Genomic DNA, 22298 nt, shown 5'->3' with positions numbered 1-22298 from the left:
CTGTTCTTATATTTGCATTACATTGAAAGGCTCCAATTTCAAACCATGTCATTTAGTGCAAAAAAGGCCACATTACATCAAACAGTTGGCCTTTTTTGCATTTATTTGGCAAGAGATGTAAATAAAATTGGATAAGTAAAAAAATATAACGATAAAACATTGCCAGTGTGCATATTTGAGAAATGTGTGAATACGCATTTTAAATACAGTACGAGGAAAACATCACATATAAATCATAAGATAACACTAAAGCACATATGTGTAAAAATCTTTTATTTTTATACAGCGGATTCAGTTACTTGCGTGCTGACAAGGAAGCAAACCAGTGCATCACATTGAAGACTTCACAGCAGTGTTGAAGGCTGAAGTGCTTGCAAACGCTCACTTTATTGTTCCCACTCTCCTGTTTTGGCTTGAAAAAAATAAAGTGATTCCAGACCACATTTATATGTCTATGCAAGCAAGCCAAAAAAAACAATAGGACACATTTTAGCCATACAACAACTTTAGAATGACTTTCTGTACAAACTAGTTGTGCTTAAAAGTGGAGGGCATTTGCATTAAAAAGTCAAGAGACCTAGGCCGTCTTCACAATGTACAAAATAATCTCTTTGGAACACATTGCGAAGCTCTTTAAACAAAAACAACCTGAAAGAATGCACTTTTGAAGGTACTGTACCGCACATGGTGTCACATTGGATGATAATGCTGAAAAATCACTCATATGCAACCAAAAAGTGGATACAAACCCGAACATTTTCAATAGAGAATAGCTACACTTTCATTTCCTCATCAAAACAGGACCATATGTCATATTTACACACTTGCATAAGTTGTAATTCGTGTCTATGGTATAAATCTAACACCTTAGCACCAAAATATAAGGCATGTGGGCGACACCTCTTAAATTACATGAATTATTGCAGAAAAAAAACAACAATTATGTACATTTTAAAGTTTTTAGTTTGTGAGGCGTTATATTTACAGTACAATCGGAGGCGTTGGTTTAAAGGCGAATACCTTGAGCGTAGAAACAAGACTGTTTTTCTGCATTGGTGTCAAAATAAACGTTCAGGTCAGTGTTTTGAAGCAAACAAGATGTGCCGCAACGCCAGCATCGATGATGCTCGAAGATACACACAGTGTCTCCATATAAATGATGCAGATGTGTCTCTGAAGTTCACATATACTGGTTTGTCTAGCCTGAGCGTGGCCATTTTGGATCTTCATAGCAAAAAGTGCATAAAAAAAAAATCCATCAAAAATGAAAGTGCAGCAGTCAAAATGCACAACTTTGGCGTGTGTCAGTGATAGGCCCCGCCTCCTCTGAAGGCTTGATTGCTGTTGAAAAAAAAAAAAAGAAAAAAGTCTGGGACAAATATGGTTTTGTTCCCGTGTGTGCATGGCAATGGCTTTGTGTACTCCAGGTAGTCATTGCGTGTGGTTACACACTTTATAAAAAAGTCTGTCTACCATTTTTTACTCCACAAGCAGTCACTTCCTGTTGTGTGGATGCCTCAATCCATCATGTCCTCCTTGGAGAACTCCCTGGATTTTCTCTTGAAGAAACCCATCTGGAAGAGGAGAAAATATCAATGAAAATTCACGAGAAAAAGCATTTTCTACTGGTGGGAGGAGGACCCAAAAGTGGCTGATGGACTGTTAGTCCATTTTTTTTATTTAACATTTTCTCCAGTTTTAATCCTTGTGTTTATTTTTTATTAGGATAATATAAATGAATCTTTCATTACTATCAATACTATTACAGGTTACTACATCACAGCACATCATAGCAATCAACATGCGAGTAGACTTTGCAGTGGCTGCCAGCGGTATATTGAATGTCATACTTTTTTCCCCCTAAATGCACAACATTGTGACAACCGCTTGTTTCGCACGAAACAAAATGTACTAGTTTTGAAGACAAATGTAAATCATTTATTTGCCGATCAAAACAATACTGCCTGCATATGCTTCATTTAATGCAGGGGTGAAAAATGACAGGATGCAAGGGCCACTTTGATATTTTGCAAAGCAACATATTGAGATATGCTAAGACGTTATATACAGTATAGCTAGAGAAAAATAATGTATTTCACCTTTGTAATATAGGGGAAATGCTACTAAAAATGACTTTTTATCCATAATAAAACAAGTTTATTCTTGGAAAATTGTGACTTTTGTTATGTTTCTTGTTATGACTCTTTTTTTCATCTGAAAACTATTTTTTCTCATAATATTTTGACTTTACTCTGGTAAAATATCTGCTGTTGATTTTTTTTGGTATAATTTTCCAAGTATTTCAACTTTCTTCTTGTATATTTTCTTCTCCTCATATTTTTACTTTATTCCCATGTTATAAATTTTCCCCCAAACTCGGTTTTCAAAATTTACAACTTTATTCATTGTTTTTGACTTTAAAAAAAAACTTTTTTCTTTAATATTTCAACTTCCTCATACTATCACTTTATTGTTGTATGATTTTTTTCCTTGCTAGATTACAAATCTTTTCTTAATATTTGGACATTTGATTGATTTTCCCATTTTTTGCTGCTGTTGTTGTTGTTGTTTAAGTTTCCTTGTTAAATTACATTTTTAGACTGTGCTGCGGGACGATAAAATCACAGCTGCGGTCCGCAAATGGCCCCAGGGCCGCACTTCGGACACCCCTGATTTAATGTGTTTATTCAATACAGCCAAGTCTCCTATAGTCGCCAGGTCCCTGGTCTACAAAAGGAGTCTCTGTTGTGCAATACACTTGATAGTACACAACCACGTGATGCAAGAAAGCATAACTTTACCTTCCAAAGAGCAAAGATGACCAGGGCTAAGATGAGGAGACCTATCAGGATGCTGATAATGATGATCCATATAGGAATTCCTCCTAAGCTCTCCTTGGAAACCTGGATCTTCACCTGATACGTGCACACATCATTTATTTATTTATTACACATGCATACACTCTCTGATGTATCGTTGTTGTTATGCCGTATGTGTGGCATGGCGCTACCGAAATAACAACAGCTTGACTTGCAGACGACATTTTGCAAAGTGCTGACTCACGTTTCTGGTGCTGTCGCTACTGCTCAGCACAAACAGATCTGTGTTTCTGCTCTTCAAAGTGGCGTTCACCAGCATGTACAAACTGGAAAAATCAGCCTGAAATACAAAATAAATCCAGTTTTGTGCGATTCTTTCTTTCCTACTGTTACCGTAGCCAAACAGTGGTGAGGTGCAATCAATGATTTGATTTTTGTTGAAGGAAATAAAAATAAAAGGTGTAATGAAACCACATTGGCCATTTTTCCATTCCCATTTTCACAAGGGAGTGACAATTCCGTGTCGACCAATCAACAGACAGCAGTGTGTCAGGTTCCACCTATTAGGTAGCATACCACTGCTGTTGGTATCCCGACTGAGGGGTACCACAAAGTGTTCAGGTACAGGTATGCTTTACAACTTAATAGTGGAAACGCCGTAAATCGAGTGGTGTACCTCCCTTTCACTACGTTCATGGCCTACACAGGTGCGCCATTCCAGTCAAGCTGATCTGGGGTCACTTGTCCCAAGGGTCATTCAAACTGAGCATGCCACAACTAAGCATCCCACTTCTGACACCATTCGTCTCATAACTCTGTAAAATCCAGATTTGAATTCTTTGCTACAATATTGCGGCAGGTGGTACGTCGACGCTTCGTAGCCTTCCCAACCTTTGGCTTACAGCTAACCATCCCACTTCTGACACCATTTACAGTATCACAGAACTCTATAAAACCCAGGCTTTAACCCTGGTCTATTGGGTTGCCAAAGCTGTGCACTTGTTACTGTCTGGCTCCACCCTTTAAGTACCTTACCTATGTGGTTAGTGCCTAATCTGTACGGTACTACAAAGGTTGTTTTGATAGAACGCAAAATGAAAAAAATTATATATAATATTAAGAGTGGGCTAATTCCAGTCATCCATGTGGTTGACCCATCTCCAGAGTCTCTCAAGGTCACCTCTTCCAGTGGGGTTTTGAAACTGTGGCAGCTAAGCATCCCACTTCTGACACCATTTGTCACAGAATTATAAAGAGTAGCACACTCCAACTGGATTAGAACCTGGCTGTACAGGCTTGAAAAACCTGAACACTGTTCTCTGTCAAGCTAAACCCTTTAGGTACATTACCACTGCGGTTTGTGCCCCATTCTGGTACATTCCACTTCTGACACCATTTGTCAATGACTTTTGAAGATTAGTACAGTGGATTTGAACCTGGGTCTTTTGGGTTGAAAAACTTGTACACTGCTCAGTGTCAGGCTACACCCTTTAGGTACATTACCACTGTGGTTGTTACCTCAATTGAGCAATATCACAATGGTTATTTTGCTAGAGGTCACAATTTTTTTAATCAAACTGTGCACGCCATAGAAGGCCTAAAGGTGAATCATCCCACTTCTGACACTCTTTGTCACAGAACCCTGTAAAACCCAAATGTAAATCTGGGTCTATTGGGTTGAAAAGACAGTACATTGTTTATTGTCTGGCTCTACTCTTTAAGTACCATACGACTGTGGTTGGTACCCCAATGTTTGGTAGCCTTCACAATATTTGACTCAAGCCAAACCATCCCACTTCTAACACCGTTTTTCACAGAACTCAAAGGAGTGGTATCATCAACCTGGATTTGAACCTAGAACTGTTTCTATTGTGTAGGTTAGGTATAGCACCACAGCAGTAGGTATTCCAACGTTTGGTAGCCTTTGCAATGTTTGACTTTGTAAAAACCGCGAACTGAACAGAATTACCTGAATCGTACAGCTTGATAAAAAGGGCCTTAGTGTACAATAAAAACATAATTCCAGAAAAAAAATACAAATACAAAAAATAAACCTTCTGTTTCTTCTACCCACCTTGATGAACGTCGGCTTCCACACTCGGAACGTAACGTTGACCTGGCTAACCTTGGCCTCTGGGATGAAGCATTTAAACGATGCACAGGGAAGGTTTTCACAGCTCTGTGGAATAAATCAAACACACCCCGGTGAGGCTAGAGGGAGATTTGCATCGGAACACACACGAAAAAAAGTCTCCTTGCCACCCACCAAGAGGAAGACGCCGAGCGTTTCTTTGTTTGGATTGGGTTTTACGACATCCGGGTTAAGATTGAGAGGGTTGATCAAACCGGCGGTGTCACATTTCACCTGCAAAGAGGACAGACGTCCATTTTCACACAAATCTCTCCTATCTGTGTTCAGTTGTGCACGATTGTTCTCACCTTCGGGCTGGTGATGATGTGCGTCAGGTATAGTAGGTAATTATTACGTGGGGACAGCTGAGGGTAGGTCACCTTAAGATCAAGTGGCGGGGTCACCATATCACCTGCCTTCTCCACCTGGACAAACAGGAGATGCAAAGTTAGCTAAAGAATACAGAATCACACATTTTACACACTCACTATTGGCCACTTCATTAGGTACACCGCACATGCTTGTGAAATGCAGTCTGATTGGGATGATATTCATTTTGGACATCCGCAAATGTCCAGGGAGATACATTGTGGTCTTCCACTGTCATACAACATACAGTACAACTGTTGTCACTCCATCTTTTAAAACAGAAAATTAAAAAGTTGCCATCTTTACAGTTGGGTGCCAAAAGTTTACTTATATATTTCACAGCAATGGACGTGATTGACCAAACTGCTATAATTATTTTTACTGATGATTTTTAAATAAATAATCCTTATAATTTTCTACAATTGATGAAAAAAAAAAGGTATTTTTTCATATTTTTTTGTTGTTTCACGTCTCAATTCAACGGCTTCGACTTTCTTGCCCTCTGTGAAAAGCTGCAGAACTCCAAGAGCAGGTTGCCAAAAATACAAAGACACATCCCACACACAATGGCCGCCGGTGGACAGTTACCGTGTAGCTGATGTTAACCTCCTCGCCGATCATCCGGGTGTCGTTGAACACACTGGAGTACTGCTCGCCCTCTTTCACCACCACGTGTTCATCCACAGGCCGCCTGAGAAGTGGCATACTTGAGTTCAGAAAAATCCCTGGTGGCAAATACGCTAATTAAAGCATTGTCAGACGCTCCAAGCGGCACTTGCCGAAGTCAACATCCACAATGAATCATCCCATAAAATCATCAAAATTGACTTGCTGCACTTGTCCAATAAATAAATATCAGCTACAATAGTAGTGAAAGTAGTAGAAGTTATGTTGTTTAGGCAATAGTTATCAGAATAACTGTTTGACACCTATTCAATAACACCTATTCATGTTACGTTAACAGGCGCCTATTTAGCTTGTTGTTCTCCACTGTATTGTTATTACTATAACTTGCCTTTCAAGATGAAAGGTCTGTTCTTGGTCTCTCATTTTATCAAATAAATTTCCCCCCAAAAATGTGACTTATAGTCCAGCACGACTTACATGTTTTTTTCTTCTTCATTGTGCATTTTTGGCTGGTGCATCTTATACCCCGGAGCGACTTATAGTCCGGAAAATACGGTACCTTAGAATATTTTTTATATTTTTTTTCAGAGTTTATGCAAACCTGTGTATTCATTTGGCCCTGCAACACTTATTTATTATTAATACATATTGATATATTATTATCATTATTATTATTATCATATATATTATTCATATATATACATTGTTTGAATAATGATACTGTATATAAAAAAAAAAAAAACATGTACCCCCCTTTTTTTTTTTTTTTTTTTTACATATTTTAATATAAATATTTTATTATTATTTTCAGAAGGTCCACTGCAGTTTGCAGGGCAAAACTGTGTTATTTATTTTATTGATACTTATTTATTATGTACTATGTTCATTCCATTAATTGTTAGAATTTCTGTTTTTGCCACCCAACAGTGCACACACTTGGGGTTGAAAATGAAGGGGACATGTGTTTTCCACCCCCCAGCAACAGTAACCATGAAACAACAGCAAATGGTTATCATGCAGCTACTCACACAGAGAATACGAGGCCGGCCTCGTACTTCACAGGGATGGAGATGTGCACCATGTTGTCATGAAGGGTCGAGGTCAGCTCTTCACTGTCGCTGCAGGAGAACAGTGCGGCGGTGCATCGTGTCATTGTTCCCTTACTAAACAAATACAACTACACAGGAGTCACTCCGAAGGCTTCAAACTCACCTTGTAGCTGTCACATTGATTTGGATGCTGTGATGAATGTGATTGGGATTCACCTCAAATTTGACTTTGAAAGTTTCCTGTGGTGTACATCACAAGGCGTCACATTTTCAGAGTCAAAAACATGTTACTGTATTGTCCAGGCAACGTGATGTTTGGTTTAAAGCAGTACCTCCACATTGCTTCCCAGGAAGGGGTAACCCACCGCACACTCCACTTTTGTGTGATTCAGAGTGCAATCTTTCTCTGGCTGGCAATGCAAAAAATAAAAACACAGTGACAAAAACGCACATCTAATCGATCATAATGACATATTGTGGCACGCATGAGTCTGTGAGGACCAGGCAGCTCTTTATTTGACAGGAGCCAATCATGAGCTGTGAATAAACTCACAAGCTTGTCAGACCATTGGAAATTGCAGGAGGTCATTACTCAACAGTCTGACTCACGGTGTCATCTTACAAAGAACACTAAGATCATCACACAGCAACTTACCACTCAAACGGTATACATAAGAAATATACAACTATATACTAACATACAAACTATTACCAATATACTAACTTACTAAATTACTACAATATACAAACTATTACCAATACAAGTTAAAAATGAAATATAAACGACTTTAACGTTTTGCCACAATACATTTTGTCTCAGCAAAGCATTTTATTGGTTGACAAGCAGCATAGAAAATGGATGGATGGATGGATAGATGGTGCTGCAATGCTGCCTTTGTCCACCAGAGGGAGTCCAGAGCCCAGGGGGAGGCTGATATCATAGCAGCGCCCGGCAGGCACCAATGAATGCTTTGCTTGGACGCAATGCATTATGGGAAAACGTTAAAATAGTTTATCTATAAACTATTTGCGGCTTATACACCGGAAATGACGGTACATGTTGTCTACAAACACAGGGAACGGGCAGAAAAAAGGCTTCTGTCGCAGCAAAGGCAGGGGAGGAAGACGACATGGAAACGAGCAAGGAACCAGGTATACTACATGAGATCATGGTAATGTTGAATGATATAAGAAATAAACACCCTGATGACAAGAAGTACCGAACAAAACACATTAAAGAAGTGAAGAGTCACACTGCATTGATTTGTAAACAAACGGATGGTGTAGAAGAAAAAGCGGATGCCTTCAAGATGCAAAATGATGAAAAGGATCACATTGTATTGCAAATGATGTGTAAGATTGATGATTTGGAGCAGTACACGCACATGAACAATGTGATTATAACTGGGCTTCACATTACATCCAGGCCTTATGCCCGGGCAGCTGATAACAGAGGAGGAGAAGAAGACGATGTTGCTTCAACAGAGCAACAGGTGGCCAGCTTTCAGCAATCAAAGGTGGTGAAAGTGGACATCAACAACATCTATACATGCATTCCAATGTCTGGCAGTCATCATCATAGTCCTGAGGCAGAGAAGCAAGCTTTTTTCTCGTGAATTTACGACTTTATTATCAGAAATTTACAACTTTATTCTCGAAATGTCAGACTTTTTTTTTTTTTTTCAAAGTGGCCCCAGTCGTAAATAATAGGTATGGGGAAGGGGTAGGATTAAATGATTAAATAAGATCTGCTTCTTCTTACACTTTTTCGGATATGTTCAACGGTGTGAAGGTAAGCACTTGATGTGAAGTATGATTTGTATTGTTCTTTTTTCCTGATCTCTTATATTGTATTTGCATTGTTCAGTGGATAAACCTTTTACTGTTGTTTTTAGGGAGACAATTTTAAAAATCCGTCCAGGGACAAAGGATGTAAAATAGTACTTGGCTAATTCTGGTGCATTTGCACTAATGCTAATGAATGATTGAAGTCATTGATTAAGTCAATGTCAAATAAACCAATAAAATAAATAAATACAAATATAATGATGATCACCAATTTAAAGGAAAAAAAAAATCACAAAATCATTTAATGAACTTGAAAATAAAAGGTATTGGTTCTGCATTTTCTTGGATCGATTTGATCGGATCAGTACTTAAGTAAGTAATGTAATTGTGAGTCTAAAACAAATAAAGCCATAACCGTGACCACATGCAAAATAAGGGGCTAAGATGTCTCACCTCTACTTTGACATAGTTGATGTTGGCCGTGAAGCTGACGACCACCTTGGTGTTGTAGGCGTTGTCTTTGCTGTTTCTCACGTGGATGTTCACGTCAATTTTGTCCTTCTTGGCTTGGATCACCATGCTGGTGGAGAAGGGGGAGATCAGCATGATTTGGGTTGTGGCGCATTACACGGCATTCTACCACAAGGGGGCAGTCCTGCACGGGAAAGGCTTTGCAGGCTTGGCTTTTCTGGACGCAGCTAGCTCCCATATAACGTGCAAGGATTCAAGACAAGCAAGGAAAAATGACAAAATAACAAGTGAAAAGGGGTCATATTGTCATGCATTTACCTTCTTACACTGGGCTCTGCTTGAAGAGAGAGGTCAGCGATGCACTTCTGATGACTTCCACAGTCCACTAAGGGAATCTACAGGAAGAAAACCCTTAAATGAATACATCTTATTGTAACTTCACTAATTTGAGCGTACAGTAGGATCCATTAGTAACATTCATATGGAACATTTCTCTCATTTTGTCACACTAATTTGTAAACTAATCCTATATTTAGGACTTGGAGAAGGGGGCACACTAGGGGCGTGTTACAAGGAGTAAGAAACAGGCTTATTGAGAGGAAGAAGTCTCAATAATGAGACCAATACATTGCTTATGCTGTTGTCACTGTCCTTTTCATAGGAGTGGATCCTTTCACACGTTCAAAGACACCATCTTTATCCTTCATGATGGTCGCCGCATTTCAGCAGCTTAGATCGGGCATGCAGCCAATGTTGATTTCTCAACTGAGCGTCTTATGATGTCTAATTTGACTTTCACTTTCACTTTTACATGCTGCCACCAGAGAGTCTGTCTCACTGCTTTGGGAGTCATAATGGAGATTAAACTTAAACAGTTCACTAAAAAGAACAAAAGTGACGGTGTCCTTCCTCTCAGGGTAGCGATGCCACTATGTGTTACTCAAATGTGTTCATCCGCCTACGCTTACTTACGACAACGGGTTTGGCTGCGGGACCCACCATCACCGCTCAATGACAAGCAGCGACCCAAATTGTGGATTTTTTTTCCAACTCAAATAGCTTCTTTTTAAAGGGACTATTTGCAACACAACATGAGCTGCAGCGGTGAGACACTGTCCCCTCTTTACGGTGCGCTCTACTCCAGCATGTATCTGCAGCTGTGTGTTGGACGGACCCACTCGATGCCTTGACAAAGTTGCCATAAACATCTTTTTTTTTTTTTTGCCCAGGTATCGACCCATTACCCACTTCTGGGTCCCCACTCCCCATTTAAGAATCACTGACTTACTAAGTATTACCTATAATTAATGGCAGTGCATATGTAACCCAGAAACAGCGAAGCTTGGAACACTGTAAACCAAAGACCACCAGTAGTATGAATGCTTGACTATTTTGTACTGCATTAATATGAAGTGAGCAGTAAAAAAAGGAGAAAGAAAACAAGGTTTTGTATTTGTTTGTACGCCTGACTAAAAGGGACCTCGTACATGACCTTAATTTCCTTCGGCTTTTTTTCCCCCCCCTCTCCAAGGGTCATAGTCCTGTTTGTTCCCAGTCTCCATAGGCTCTCTCTGGACCCTTTTAGACCTACAGCATGGGACTCTGCCGAGGATGGACCACAGACTACAATATAATACGCAGTACAGGACCAAGTGTGGCTTCCGTTTGGTGATTTCCCCTTTTCTGTCTGACTAGAGGTTGCTTCCTTTTAATAACAATAACACGAGAGGGGCCAATTTGTTTCCCCGCTCGTCAGCTACAACGTGATTCAAGCAGGAGCCCAAAATTGCTGAAGCCTAACTCCCATATCAAGAGGAAAATACTGTACTTGCCCCCTCTTTATCTGGACACATCACTCATGACTCAGCAATTATTCAGAAAGCCTCTGTTAGCGTGTGGGAGTGTGGGAAGGCGCGATTGTTGGTGTTGAAATGCAGTCTGGAGGAAACTTTTGAAAGACGGCACTCAGCTGCTACTCAGGGTGACGTTTGGGAACAGAAACAAGCAAAGAAAATAACACAACGACCCACAATAGAGCTCAAATGTACCGTCTTGTTAATGGACGTGGGCAGGCTCTCGTCCAGGACTGGACCTTGGTCTTCATCAGCTAGTCCAAAGTCCAATGACACCATGAGAGGGTCTCGGAAGTCCAATCGGGCCTTTGTGAGAAGACAAGAACAAGTTCATCCATCCATTTTCTGTACCGCTTGTTCTCATTGGGGCAGGGATAAGCTGCGTTTTGTGTTAATTCAGTTAATTTAATTTCCCCAATAATTCATTTTTCATTTCTTATGCATTAATTTGTTGCTATATTCACTTTTTTATGGGTAGTCTTTATTTTATTTGCATTTCTGTTTGTTGTGTGAACTTTGACATCGCTGTGATGTCATTTCCTGTCATTCTGGCGCGCTCCTCAGTCCTCTTCTGGACTGCCGAGGATAGGTAAGTTAGTGGTGGCAACAATGTTTTAATATGTTACTATGAATATAAGGGGCATTTCATGGTGTGCTCTCTGTATTATGTACAGCATTTAAAGACAACTCACGAAAGTTACTGCTGTTCACTAAGCTAGTTTGGGGGAGTTGGTTTTTCATGTGGTTTTCTTTTTTTAGGAGACATGTACGTGAAACGTATTGAAGTTGAAGTGTCTTTTATATGTAGTGCACAGGTATGTGGGCTCCCTCTTTTTGTATATTTTGTTTAAAATGCTCTTCAGTCGCCTTCCGGACTGCTGAGGAGAGAAGTGTGTCAGTACAGACCGTTTACAATCATTCCATGATATTTACAGTATAGCTGTTTTACCGTGTTGCCGCTTTTGGAACCTTAATTTCCCTAACTGCACAAGCCAGAGGGATCAATGAAGTTCTATCGAATTTAATCTAATTACGTAGGTTTACCATGACTGCACAAAAATACAAACATCACACTGTGCTAAATATTATTTAAATCAATAACAGTAATAGTATTATCAGCCTCCCCCATAAAATAGTTTTATGGTTTCAAAATGCCAAGCCATTTAAGACATAAACAAGACATGTGCTCCTGTATGTTGCTACAGATGTGTTCCCTACATTAACACTACTAACACCTAGTGACCAGTGCAGAATACTACGTTTCATTTCATCAACGTCTGAATGGATCTTGTGAATGCCTTATATTTGTATTTTAGTTTATTTAGCCATTTTCATGCTTCCAAATGCTTCATTTCGGGGAAAAAATACATACAGTTTGCTTGAATATGTATATTTTGTTTACTAATAGGTTGTATCCAACCACAAACAAGATGATTTATTAATTATATATTTTTGAAAAACCCATGACAGAGTGAAGCCGCAAAATTCGAACCGTAATGTGGCGAGGGACTACTGTCGATGGCTATCTGTATAACTTACTAACTTTATTTGTCCACTAGGAGGCAGCAGACATGAGCCGTCAATACTATGCTACAGTTAATGGCTGTTTCAAAGCAGCAGTTGGCAAAAACTTGCTTTAATGTACAGTGGAACCTCGGTTAGCGTCCGCACTGGTTAATTCGGTTTTGGGTTAAGGTAAAAAATTTCTGTCACAATTTTTCCTCTGTTTGCATGCATTCTCCAGTTAGCGCACATCTTCTCGTGTTATTAATACAATTACAATAATACAACCGTGTTCTTTATGTATTTTTTTTAAATCACAAAACGTCTTTAGCATCAGCAAAAAAAATAACTTGCAAAATTACAAAATGGCAACTAGAACCAGGAGTTAGCTATGTCGCCCCGTCTATGATGTCATCAGCAGTTGACTCTCCAAAACACACATTAAACAATTCTAAATGCATATAAATGACGAATGTAAGGGATAAATGAAGATTAAAGGTTACTTTTACCTTCACTGAAGACATGATTAATGATTCCGAGTGTTCCCAAAGGCATGATGTGGCAGTGAGACAAAACACGGACACCATCTTCCCGTAGTTAGTTCAGTAGTGTTTTTTTTTAATCTTCTTTATCAAAATGCTGGCACGTGAAACCTTCTGTGGCTCCATTTTGGGTTACTGAGGTGAGAAACACGATTGAATTCAAGAATTAACTCATGGCAAAACAGGAAGGTGGTCCCCGTGTGGTGTCTCGCTGCCACATCGTGTCTTTGGGAACACTCACATCAAGACTCTCATCTTCAGTTAAGGTAAAAGTAACCTAAAATGTTAATTCACTCATCATTTATATGTATTTGGAATGGTTTTATGCGTCATTGAAAAACTATAAAAACATGCTTTGTGTTAACATTTTTGGCTTCCTGGAAGGGATGAATTGGATTTACATTATTTCTTAGGGGAAACATTTATTGTGTTAGCATCCATTTCGGTTAAAGTCGAACCGTCTGGAAGGAATTAATGATGCTAACCAAAGTTCCACTGTATATTAAATTGTGTAACTCTGGCGCTTGGCTCCACTTGAAATAGTGGAGGCTGTGAATATTCAAGTATTACCTCAGAAACAATCATTTTTTGTGTGTTGAAAAGTTTTGCTCAATTTGGGACCTTCCTGAACAATTGGACAGACCCTTGTCTTTTTCTTTACTGTGGTGGATTAAGCAAGCAAAACGAAGGCAGGAACTCATATTCTACACACACTCACACAAGAGCAGCAGCTGTTTCCACTGATTAGTTCCTCTTTCTGGTGCCTGAGGGAAGCTAATCAAAGAAATGCATCGTTGGACTGCAATGTAGCAGGAACGCGACATAGCACACATGGCCCCAAATGTCACAGAACTGCAAGTGTTGAGGTTATTGTGACAGAAAACAGCAACTTGTGTTATGATGAATGGTCTGTGTGAAGTTCGACCACTTGCACAGCTTTCACTTTTGAGACCCTTTTGCTTTTCCGTCAAAACCTTTGACAGTGAGTTAATCATTAAGAGCAGCACTCTGTGGCCTGTGAACCCTAGAAAATGTATATAAATATGCTTGCAGGTAAGTAAGGGGCCACAGTGAAGCCAATAAAATCACGTTTAACCAAAATGTGACCTCGTATTCAACTCATTGACTTTACTGGGGGCTTTAAGACTGGAGAATGCAGCAGCAGACTCCCTCTCTAATTGAAATTTGGCGTTCATTAAAACTGTAACACCGCTGTGCCCTATTCAGTTGCATTTTGTCAACAAATCGTGTATCTATGTATTTATTTGTTATTTATCTTTAGTTTCTTTATTTTATTATTATTATTATTTATAGTTGAAGATTGTCACTTAGCAGAGCACAGATCCAAGCACTACTATTAAGCAAAATGAAAAAATAAATGACTGTCCATCAGCCTAGCGGAATACGTCCTGATTCATGGAGGATGATAGCATTTTGTGTAGAAAAAAAAAGTTGATTTATTTGATCGAGTATGGCAAAACAAAAACAGCAGAAAAATGTTGAATGATGGCAATAGTGAGGCTTCGATGTTTTAGAAATGGCAATGAATTAGTCATCTACACCAGTGGTTGTCAGCTGGTTTGGCAGCGGGACCCACCATCACTCCTCAATGACAAGTGCTGACCCAAATTGCTGGAATTTTTCTCCTCAAACTTCTCAGATGTCTTATATTTTTAACACTAGAACTACCAAGAAGGGGCCATGGTAGTTCTAGTGTTAAGAGACTGCTTTCAACACAACGTGAGCTGCAGCGCTGAGACGCTGTTTCTTTGTGGCATGCTCTTCTCCAGGAGATATATGCAGCTGTGTGTCGCACATAAGTATCCACTCGATGTCCTTCATCTCCCACTCAAGTTTGACAAAGTCACCCAGAAACATGGCTTGCACCTCGCGGCGGCGTAGAACACAAATAGGGCAGACAAGGTGAGGTGCATTCACAGACATCGAATCATTACTAGGGGTGTCATGAGGCACATTGGGTCTACGGGAACGAGACAATATTTTAACGTTAAGTACGTTAAGTACAATGAAAAAAAGGACAGTATATTGCGATCTACTAATTTCTACAATGTTACGCTCAGCTCCGCAACCCACTTTTGGGTCCTGAACCACTGATCTAGACTCCAGCGCTGTCTTGTCTTGTCTTTCAGCATGAACTGATGAGAGGTGAAATGTCTTCTAAAACAACCTGAACAGTCCAGTCGTGACCGATTCACTGCCCCAAGACTAGAGTAGCCTGGATGAATAGGAATATTCACTGACATATGATGGAGAAGCACACAGCAGGCAGGGGGCGTGGCCTCAATAGCCTAGCAGGAAGTTGTGTCGTTCAACAAGTTTACAAATTTATTGCTGTTAATTCCAGATGAAAGTTTCCAATTTTGCAACCCTTGGCAAGAGCAACTCAATCCATACCCAATGCCACGCATACATGGTAAAAACTAAACAGTCTTGACCCAAGACTTCATTTTTTTCCCCGTAGAAATCCTTATATTCAAGGTCTTGAGATTTATACATCCAAACAGAGAAGTTACGCCAAATGACCCGTCCGGGTCCGAGCTTTTCTTCCTATCACTCACACACAACAATGGCCAGGAGACAAAAAGTGTCTCAAAAGTTAATGTGTCGCGAAGAAATATGATATTCAAAAGAAAACTATTCTGTCTTATATTTAGTAAAACGGTATCTACAGTGCTGCCTTACCGACATCATGAACACCTCCGTCACGCACAGTCTCTTTTTGTCCTGCACAGTAAAAGTACCGGTAACTCTCCGATCGTTTTTGTCATCCGAGCCGAGGAAAGAAGCCCTTGCTTTTGCACGCAGAGCATCCAGCGTCAGATTGTAGCGAATCACTGCGGGATACAAAAAGACAAAGAGTCAAATACGTCAAACTAAAGACGTCATCCCGCTGCAACTTGGATGGAATCCAACCACAGTGCTCACCTGCTTCGGACGTCAGGTCCTGCGTGTCAGATTTGATGCTGTAGACAAAACACACCTGCGTCGTCACGCACACTGACTTGCGTCCAAAGTGCTCACATTGGTACTGCGCTTGCTGCAGGTTGATCTTGGCAGGGAGGAAGGTCATGTTGGCTCGGAGCTCTGCAACATCTCTGGACCTAACACACAAACATGCAAGCTCTAGACAAGATAGCCAGCTTGGGTAAGCATGCACTCAGCGTCTCTAAAGGAGGGAACAGATGCACTATGAGCATAAAATGTGGCCTCCAACTCTCTCTGTTAGCAAACTGAGCCAACAAGCTTGCCAAAATCCCATTTGAACTGAAAGCCACTTGGGAGATGGAGTTTTCACACAGCTCTGCTGAGTCTTGGCCAGGAGGGAAAACGTGTGGGAGAATGTCTCCTTGGAAAGTTGAGTCATGGCGGGGGCTGATGTTTGAAAACCTAATGGGGTGAAGCCTATCTATTGGACAGTAAAGACTGAAATAGAGAGATCTTTAGGAAGTATAACTCCAGTGGGACATGTACAGCTGTCTAAACGGAGGACATGTGAGATGATAGTCAGGTTGCAAATGCAATACATCATCTTTAGGACAATTATGTGCCGCCGACTTTGTGGGAACAATTTGGCAAAGGCCCTTTTTTGAGTAAGTAAGGTCCGTACAGGCATGGGGTGGGAGAACCTGACCTTTAACCCATCAAACACCAACAACGGAGATTATCCACCAAGTTCACCGTTCAGTTTGGATTGACATGGTAGTGTTCGGAACAGAAAGCCCGTTGCTGTCGTCATGGCTGCACCTACACCTGCAATCCAGTAGATGGGAGTCTAAACAAAATCAAAGCTATCTGAAAAGGCCACACCATTGTGTATCGATAAAGTATACCCTATAATATATAATAAAATAACTTTGTTTTTTTACTTTAACAATGAGAAAATGAGTGCATGAGAAAGTGAAAAGACAAACTGGTCTTGTGTATAGTATATTGCTTAACACAGCAGCAACAGAACCATCCATCCATCCATTCTACCGCTCATTCAAAGTTGGGTCACGGGGGCAGCAGCCTAAGCAGGGAAAGCCAGACTTCCCTCTCCCCGGCCACTTCCTCCAGCTCCTCCCGGCGGATCCCGAGGCATTCCCAGGCCAGTTGAGAGACAGAGTCTCTCCGACGTGTCCTGGGTCTTCCCCGAGGCCTTCTACCGATCAGGACATACCCCGAACACCTCTCCATGGAGGCGTCTGGGAGGCATCCTGACCAGATATCCAAGCTACCTCATCTGACTCCTCTCAATCAAGAGTTCACATTCCAAGTGCCAAGAGCTAGATTTTCAAGGTCCCGGCTTTCGGCTGCCACCCAGCTCACTCTGCACCCGACCCCTTTGACCCCTCCCATGGTGGTGAGTGGTGAGCTCATTGGAGGCGTTACCCATGTTGTCTCTTCGGGCTGTGCCCGGCCGAGCTCCATGGGTGGAGGCCCGGCTACCAGACGCTCGCCATCGTGCCCCACCTCCGTTGTTTCTTCATAGGGGTCTGTTGAGCCACTCTTTGTCTGGTCCCTCACCTAGGACCTGTTTGTCAGGGGTGACCCTGCCAGGGGCATAAAATCCCCAGACAATTTAGCTGCTTGGATTATTGGGACACGCAAACTCCACCACCACGATAAGACTGTAGCTCAGGGAGGAGAAGCAACAGAACCAATGTTGTAACAGCTGTAAGGAGCAGCTTTAATAGCGCTGAGTTCAATGTAAACAAGAGTCCAAGTGTAACATGCATGATTTTCTCACCAACCGCTGAGTAGCAACATTTTAAAGCTCATGCTGAGGTAGCTAAAGCTCCTGGGTGCTGGCCATTAATTGAGAGTTTATGGTAAACTACTAAAACAGGTTAAACATTGGTGTTGTGTCTGTGCTAATCTAGTTAATGACTGTTTTATGTCTCACCAGAACAACGAGGCCCCTCCGAGACCCCCGATGGTAACATCAGTGATTCCATCTCCATTCAGATCCATGACACCATGTATCGACTGACCAAAGAACTTCATTTTGTCATTCTCCCCTCCTGCTGGGATGTGCTGAAGGGACAATTTCGACAATGAAATGCGTGTTTGTCTCAACACTTCCAATCAGTCGGCTGGTACTCACCTGCGCAAATTTCTCCTTCAGTGACCTTTTGTCTCCGTGATAGATGTAGACTGCCCCCTTGTGGTCATTCTCAAAGGGGGCGCCGATGGCCACATCATTGAACCCGTCGAGGTTGAGATCCGATACGGCGGCGATGGCAGTACCGAAGCGGGCCCCGCACGGCTCGTGTTTATGAGTGCAGCTGGACGAGTGGGCAGTGCAGCACGACTGATTGATGGGCTTTAAAGTGAACTCGTACTCAAACTGGCCATCCTGGTGGAGGAGAAAGGAGTGAGTAAGTACACTGGAGGAGAGAACATACAGTCCCCTGTAGATGCACACGCGATTGTGATTATTAGTCACTTGTACCTGCTTAAGTTTGTAGACATAAACTTGACCCTGCTCGTCTCTTTCTGAGCCCATGTACATTGGGGCACCAACCAAGAGGAGATCGGTGTAAGAGTCGCCGTCTACATCGAGAGTCTGTAAAACGCTGCCAAAGTACGACCCGATCTGCACACAGGAAGAATGATTGTACAAAATTTAGAACCCCAACATATCAATATGTAGTACAGTCGACCCTCGTTTATCCTGGTTAATTGGTTCCAGAGCCGACCGTGATAAGTGAATTTCCGCCACGTAGGTTTCAATATTGCATATTTCTGTAGTTATGGCATAGAAAACTTGTTTACGATCTTCTAAATATGTTTTTTTTAACATTATTAAAGCCCTCTATGCATGAAATAACACCCATATAGTCATCTTTACATTTGCATTACCCAATATAGTAGATATAATCCGAGAAACTAAGAGTAAGGCTAAGACTCACAAGTTAACAGTTCCTTGTTTTTTTTTCCGAACAGCGTACTTCTTGCAGTGGCTACTGTCTCACCACTGTACTGTAATGGTGGCTTTAAATGCCTTTACACTTGTATTACCCAATATAGTAGACATAATAAGAGTAAATAAGTCATTTAAGATGTAAATACAACTCCTCCTTGTGTGTGACAGTAAATGTGTGACCATAATGGCAGGTGGACAGATGTGTAGAGGACAGGAAGTGATGTCAAAGGTTCAGAGTTGAGTTTTACAAATATGGTATATTGCACAGTAGCAACAGAACCAATGTTGTTATACTGCTCATGAGCAAACTGCTCAGCCAGTGTTAATACTTGTGATCAGGTGACGGCAGGAGTAACATGCAGAAGTTCCACACCAACAAAACAGCTGAGGAGCTAAACATTTTATAGTGGGGGGATCAAAAGCTGTAATGTAGCAAGGAAAAATGAAATGTTAACCCTAATAAGTAATAACAACACATGTTGTCACCTGTAACACAAAGCGGATGTTAAATCCATGTAAAAGGTCTTTTTTAGCGTTTTTACAAAGTAAAAAATATCAAAATGTACCTCGCGTCCTTCGATTTTTCCATATGCGGCGCTCGCTGGAAAAAGCTTGGACGCCTCTGACTTCAGTTATTAGCTTTGACAGTGCTTGCCCAGCTTAAGCATAATAGTTGCATTGGTGGTAAATCAACAAGCTACAGTGTTTACATTAGAAAGAACAAGCCCACTGTACAGTGAACATACTCACTTGTTCTCCTCCCAGTGTCTGCGAGACAACAATGTCTTTGTCCTTCAGCCGATAGATAACAACACGACCCGTGTGGTTGTAACGTGGCGCTCCCGTGATGTACAGCACGCCATCAGGGGTAGACGCTGACTGGACATCATAACCTACGCAAACAGGCATACACATCTCCTGTCATGGGGAAAGCATTGACAGGATCTCTTTCTGAAGGCTCCTTCTGCCAAATGTTTACGTCTCACTTTGAAAAGAGGAAGCGATAAAACACAACTGGAAACTGGCAGGACAATGCGTGACAACTGACAGAAAGAACACAAAGGAAGGCACACGCTGCAGACAAAGCCATTTAGGTGAGAGCGTGTGCCAACAGCTGAGTTTACAGTAGACCAGCCCATAGCCGGCGTGTGCTCTTCATAACGACAGCTTGATTAAATAAGTCGATATTAAGATGCTTGGGTTGCTTTACAGGCCATAAAAGGCATCGAGACGGGGAGAAAAGATGTTGTATATTATTTATGTGCACGGCGAAAAGAGCAAGACATCTGCAGTCGACATAGATCAAACTGAAAGAGGCAAATTCTGTATTTATTCTGCATCCCGTTCAAGCTAAACACGTTCTTCAGACGCGTATATTTTGCTGTCAATTTGTGTCCTTTCAACTCACCTAGATAACCAGCCAGTCTTTCGTATCCAGCTTCAGTTTGGCCGTCAAAGAAGTGGTTTTTCTCGGGATAGATTGTTCCCCCTTCGGTGTGCATAATGACAGTTCCATTCCAGTCATATGCTCCCACAGCTCCCAGTAGCATGCCTTCCTGTGACAAAACAAGATTATAAGCCACAAAGAAGTACATATCATTACTAGAATGTATTATTATTATAATTATATATTATTACAAGATTGGGCCCACAAGAACGAGACGAGTTTTAACATGAAGAAAATTACAATGAAAAAATAAAACTGGTCTATTGTCAACATTTTTTGAGACCAAATAAACCACTGTTATGATAATACATAATAATAGTAATAAATAATAATAATAATAATACAGCTCACTGTTTTTCTCTCGCTTGTCTTTGGCTGTATTTACATCAGGGCTACCCAGCTGTCCTTTTAGTTGGGAACTGATATTTTCCTGAAACTTAGCTATGTTCTACTGCTGATTTATTAAAAAATGAAAAAAGGTAGAAAATAAACTTTTTTTTCTGGTGAAAGACACGAGTCTAATCTTTGTTTTGATAGTTTCCATGTTTATATAACCTTAGAACAAAATGTTCTGTGCGTCTTGAAAGATCAGCCAGAATCATCTAAAATGGCCGGTACCGGCCAAATGGTTGTCTTTTGCAAGATGGCTGGGATTGAATAAATAAACGTATCTTCTTCAAGAACATGAAACAGGTACGTTTTCATTGCATCCGTATACTTAAAAAAAACCCTGACTTATTTCAGTTTCTGTAGCTTTAGTTTGCCTCCTTGTTGGTGTGTAATTTAATGTTTTTAGGATCGGTGCCATGACACTCCTAAAAAATAAAAAAAAAAGCTTGCTCTGATGACAGCTTGATCATAAATACCGGATAAAGTAATAATACCATGAATACGTATCTCTTCCCTGCAGCTTTAAATATAGCTGGGATGTTTTGGGTACAGGAAAGATGTTTATCTGACAGGAAGCGAGTGGAAAACATGTACGGTATACTTGTATTTGCATGTCATGATGCGTTTTTTACCCATGACTGTCTAAGCCAGGCCTCGCGCATAAGCTAGGCGAACAAATCAGTTTAGTTGGCTTCATTGAAGCGAGCCACAGAGACGGTGTACACATGATTTGGGAGGTGATAAACTTAGGTCAGGAGCTGGGCAAGAGACACCAGAGGGAAGTCAGTGGTTTTTGAAATAGACATAAGAAAGGCCTAATGAGTGAAATGCAGGGAGGCATGCTGTTGTGTGAAGCCCCCTCAAGCAATCACCTGATTCAAAGCGCTCTCGGGTTTGCCTCTTTGACGTCTCGCTATCAAATGAAACGCCATCGGCGTGTATTCCTGATGAGAAGACACAAGACGACCTTGTGTGTCCGGAAGCGCCAATCCGCTAAAGCGACCAATCAAATGGTAGAAGATGAACCAGAGATAACACTTGTGTCTAAGTTCATCGGTTCAGTCGACTCATAGGAAAACTAAAAGTATTTACTAGGTTGTGATTAAATCGTCATCTGACTGCAGGCTATCTCAAGCCTATTTGAAAGGCCATGAAACATCACACTCTTTTAGTAAGCAATCATAAAGCAACCCGGTATACGCACAACAAAAAATTGCTCTCATCTTTCATGAGGTGAATTTACAGATCTCAAACGTTTTCTATGTGCACAAACGTCCCATTTCGCTCAAATATTGTTCACAAATCTGTGTTAGTGAGAATTTCTCCTTTTGCGGAGAGATAATCCATCCGCCTCACAGGTGTGGCTTATCAGAGATGCTG

At 40.9% G+C, this 22298-nt stretch overlaps 1 protein-coding gene and 1 long non-coding RNA gene across 5 annotated transcripts in view; one reads left to right on the top strand and one right to left on the bottom strand.

Moving 5' to 3' along the window:
- Window positions 1–256: 256 nt before the first annotated feature.
- The window catches only part of itga1 (integrin, alpha 1), a 61420-nt gene continuing 39378 nt past the window's right edge, over window positions 257–22298 (bottom strand). For 2 of the 3 annotated variants that reach the window (XM_054756891.1, XM_054756893.1), the window contains exons 11-30: window positions 20490–20637; window positions 19832–19974; window positions 18608–18751; window positions 18260–18511; window positions 18059–18189; window positions 16099–16274; window positions 15856–16007; window positions 11303–11413; window positions 9573–9649; window positions 9237–9363; window positions 7328–7405; window positions 7159–7235; window positions 6975–7064; window positions 5908–6010; window positions 5259–5375; window positions 5086–5184; window positions 4894–4998; window positions 3064–3159; window positions 2802–2915; window positions 257–1574 (exon numbers count right to left, since the gene is read on the bottom strand). In XM_054756891.1, the coding sequence (XP_054612866.1) occupies window positions 1518–1574; window positions 2802–2915; window positions 3064–3159; window positions 4894–4998; window positions 5086–5184; window positions 5259–5375; window positions 5908–6010; window positions 6975–7064; window positions 7159–7235; window positions 7328–7405; window positions 9237–9363; window positions 9573–9649; window positions 11303–11413; window positions 15856–16007; window positions 16099–16274; window positions 18059–18189; window positions 18260–18511; window positions 18608–18751; window positions 19832–19974; window positions 20490–20637 (2397 nt within the window). In that variant the 3' untranslated portion in view covers window positions 257–1517. The remainder of the gene's footprint in view (window positions 1575–2801; window positions 2916–3063; window positions 3160–4893; window positions 4999–5085; window positions 5185–5258; window positions 5376–5907; window positions 6011–6974; window positions 7065–7158; window positions 7236–7327; window positions 7406–9236; window positions 9364–9572; window positions 9650–11302; window positions 11414–15855; window positions 16008–16098; window positions 16275–18058; window positions 18190–18259; window positions 18512–18607; window positions 18752–19831; window positions 19975–20489; window positions 20638–22298) is intronic. The other variant, XM_054756892.1, reaches the window with a different exon arrangement.
- Window positions 11514–20953, top strand: LOC129169919 (uncharacterized). Of its 2 annotated transcripts, XR_008566503.1 has the most exons (5): window positions 11514–11696; window positions 11867–11922; window positions 14943–15075; window positions 18062–18251; window positions 18336–20953. It is a non-coding gene; the product is annotated as an uncharacterized LOC129169919 (long non-coding RNA). The 2 variants fall into 2 exon arrangements; XR_008566502.1 differs by having other exon boundaries at window positions 11515–11696; window positions 18062–20953.

The sequence above is a fragment of the Dunckerocampus dactyliophorus genome, chromosome 17 (assembly GCF_027744805.1).
Source record: "Dunckerocampus dactyliophorus isolate RoL2022-P2 chromosome 17, RoL_Ddac_1.1, whole genome shotgun sequence".
In the NCBI taxonomy this organism is placed as follows: domain Eukaryota; kingdom Metazoa; phylum Chordata; class Actinopteri; order Syngnathiformes; family Syngnathidae; genus Dunckerocampus; species Dunckerocampus dactyliophorus.
The sequence above is the reverse complement of the archived record's forward strand: the minus strand, read 5'-3'. Positions and strand labels throughout refer to the sequence as shown.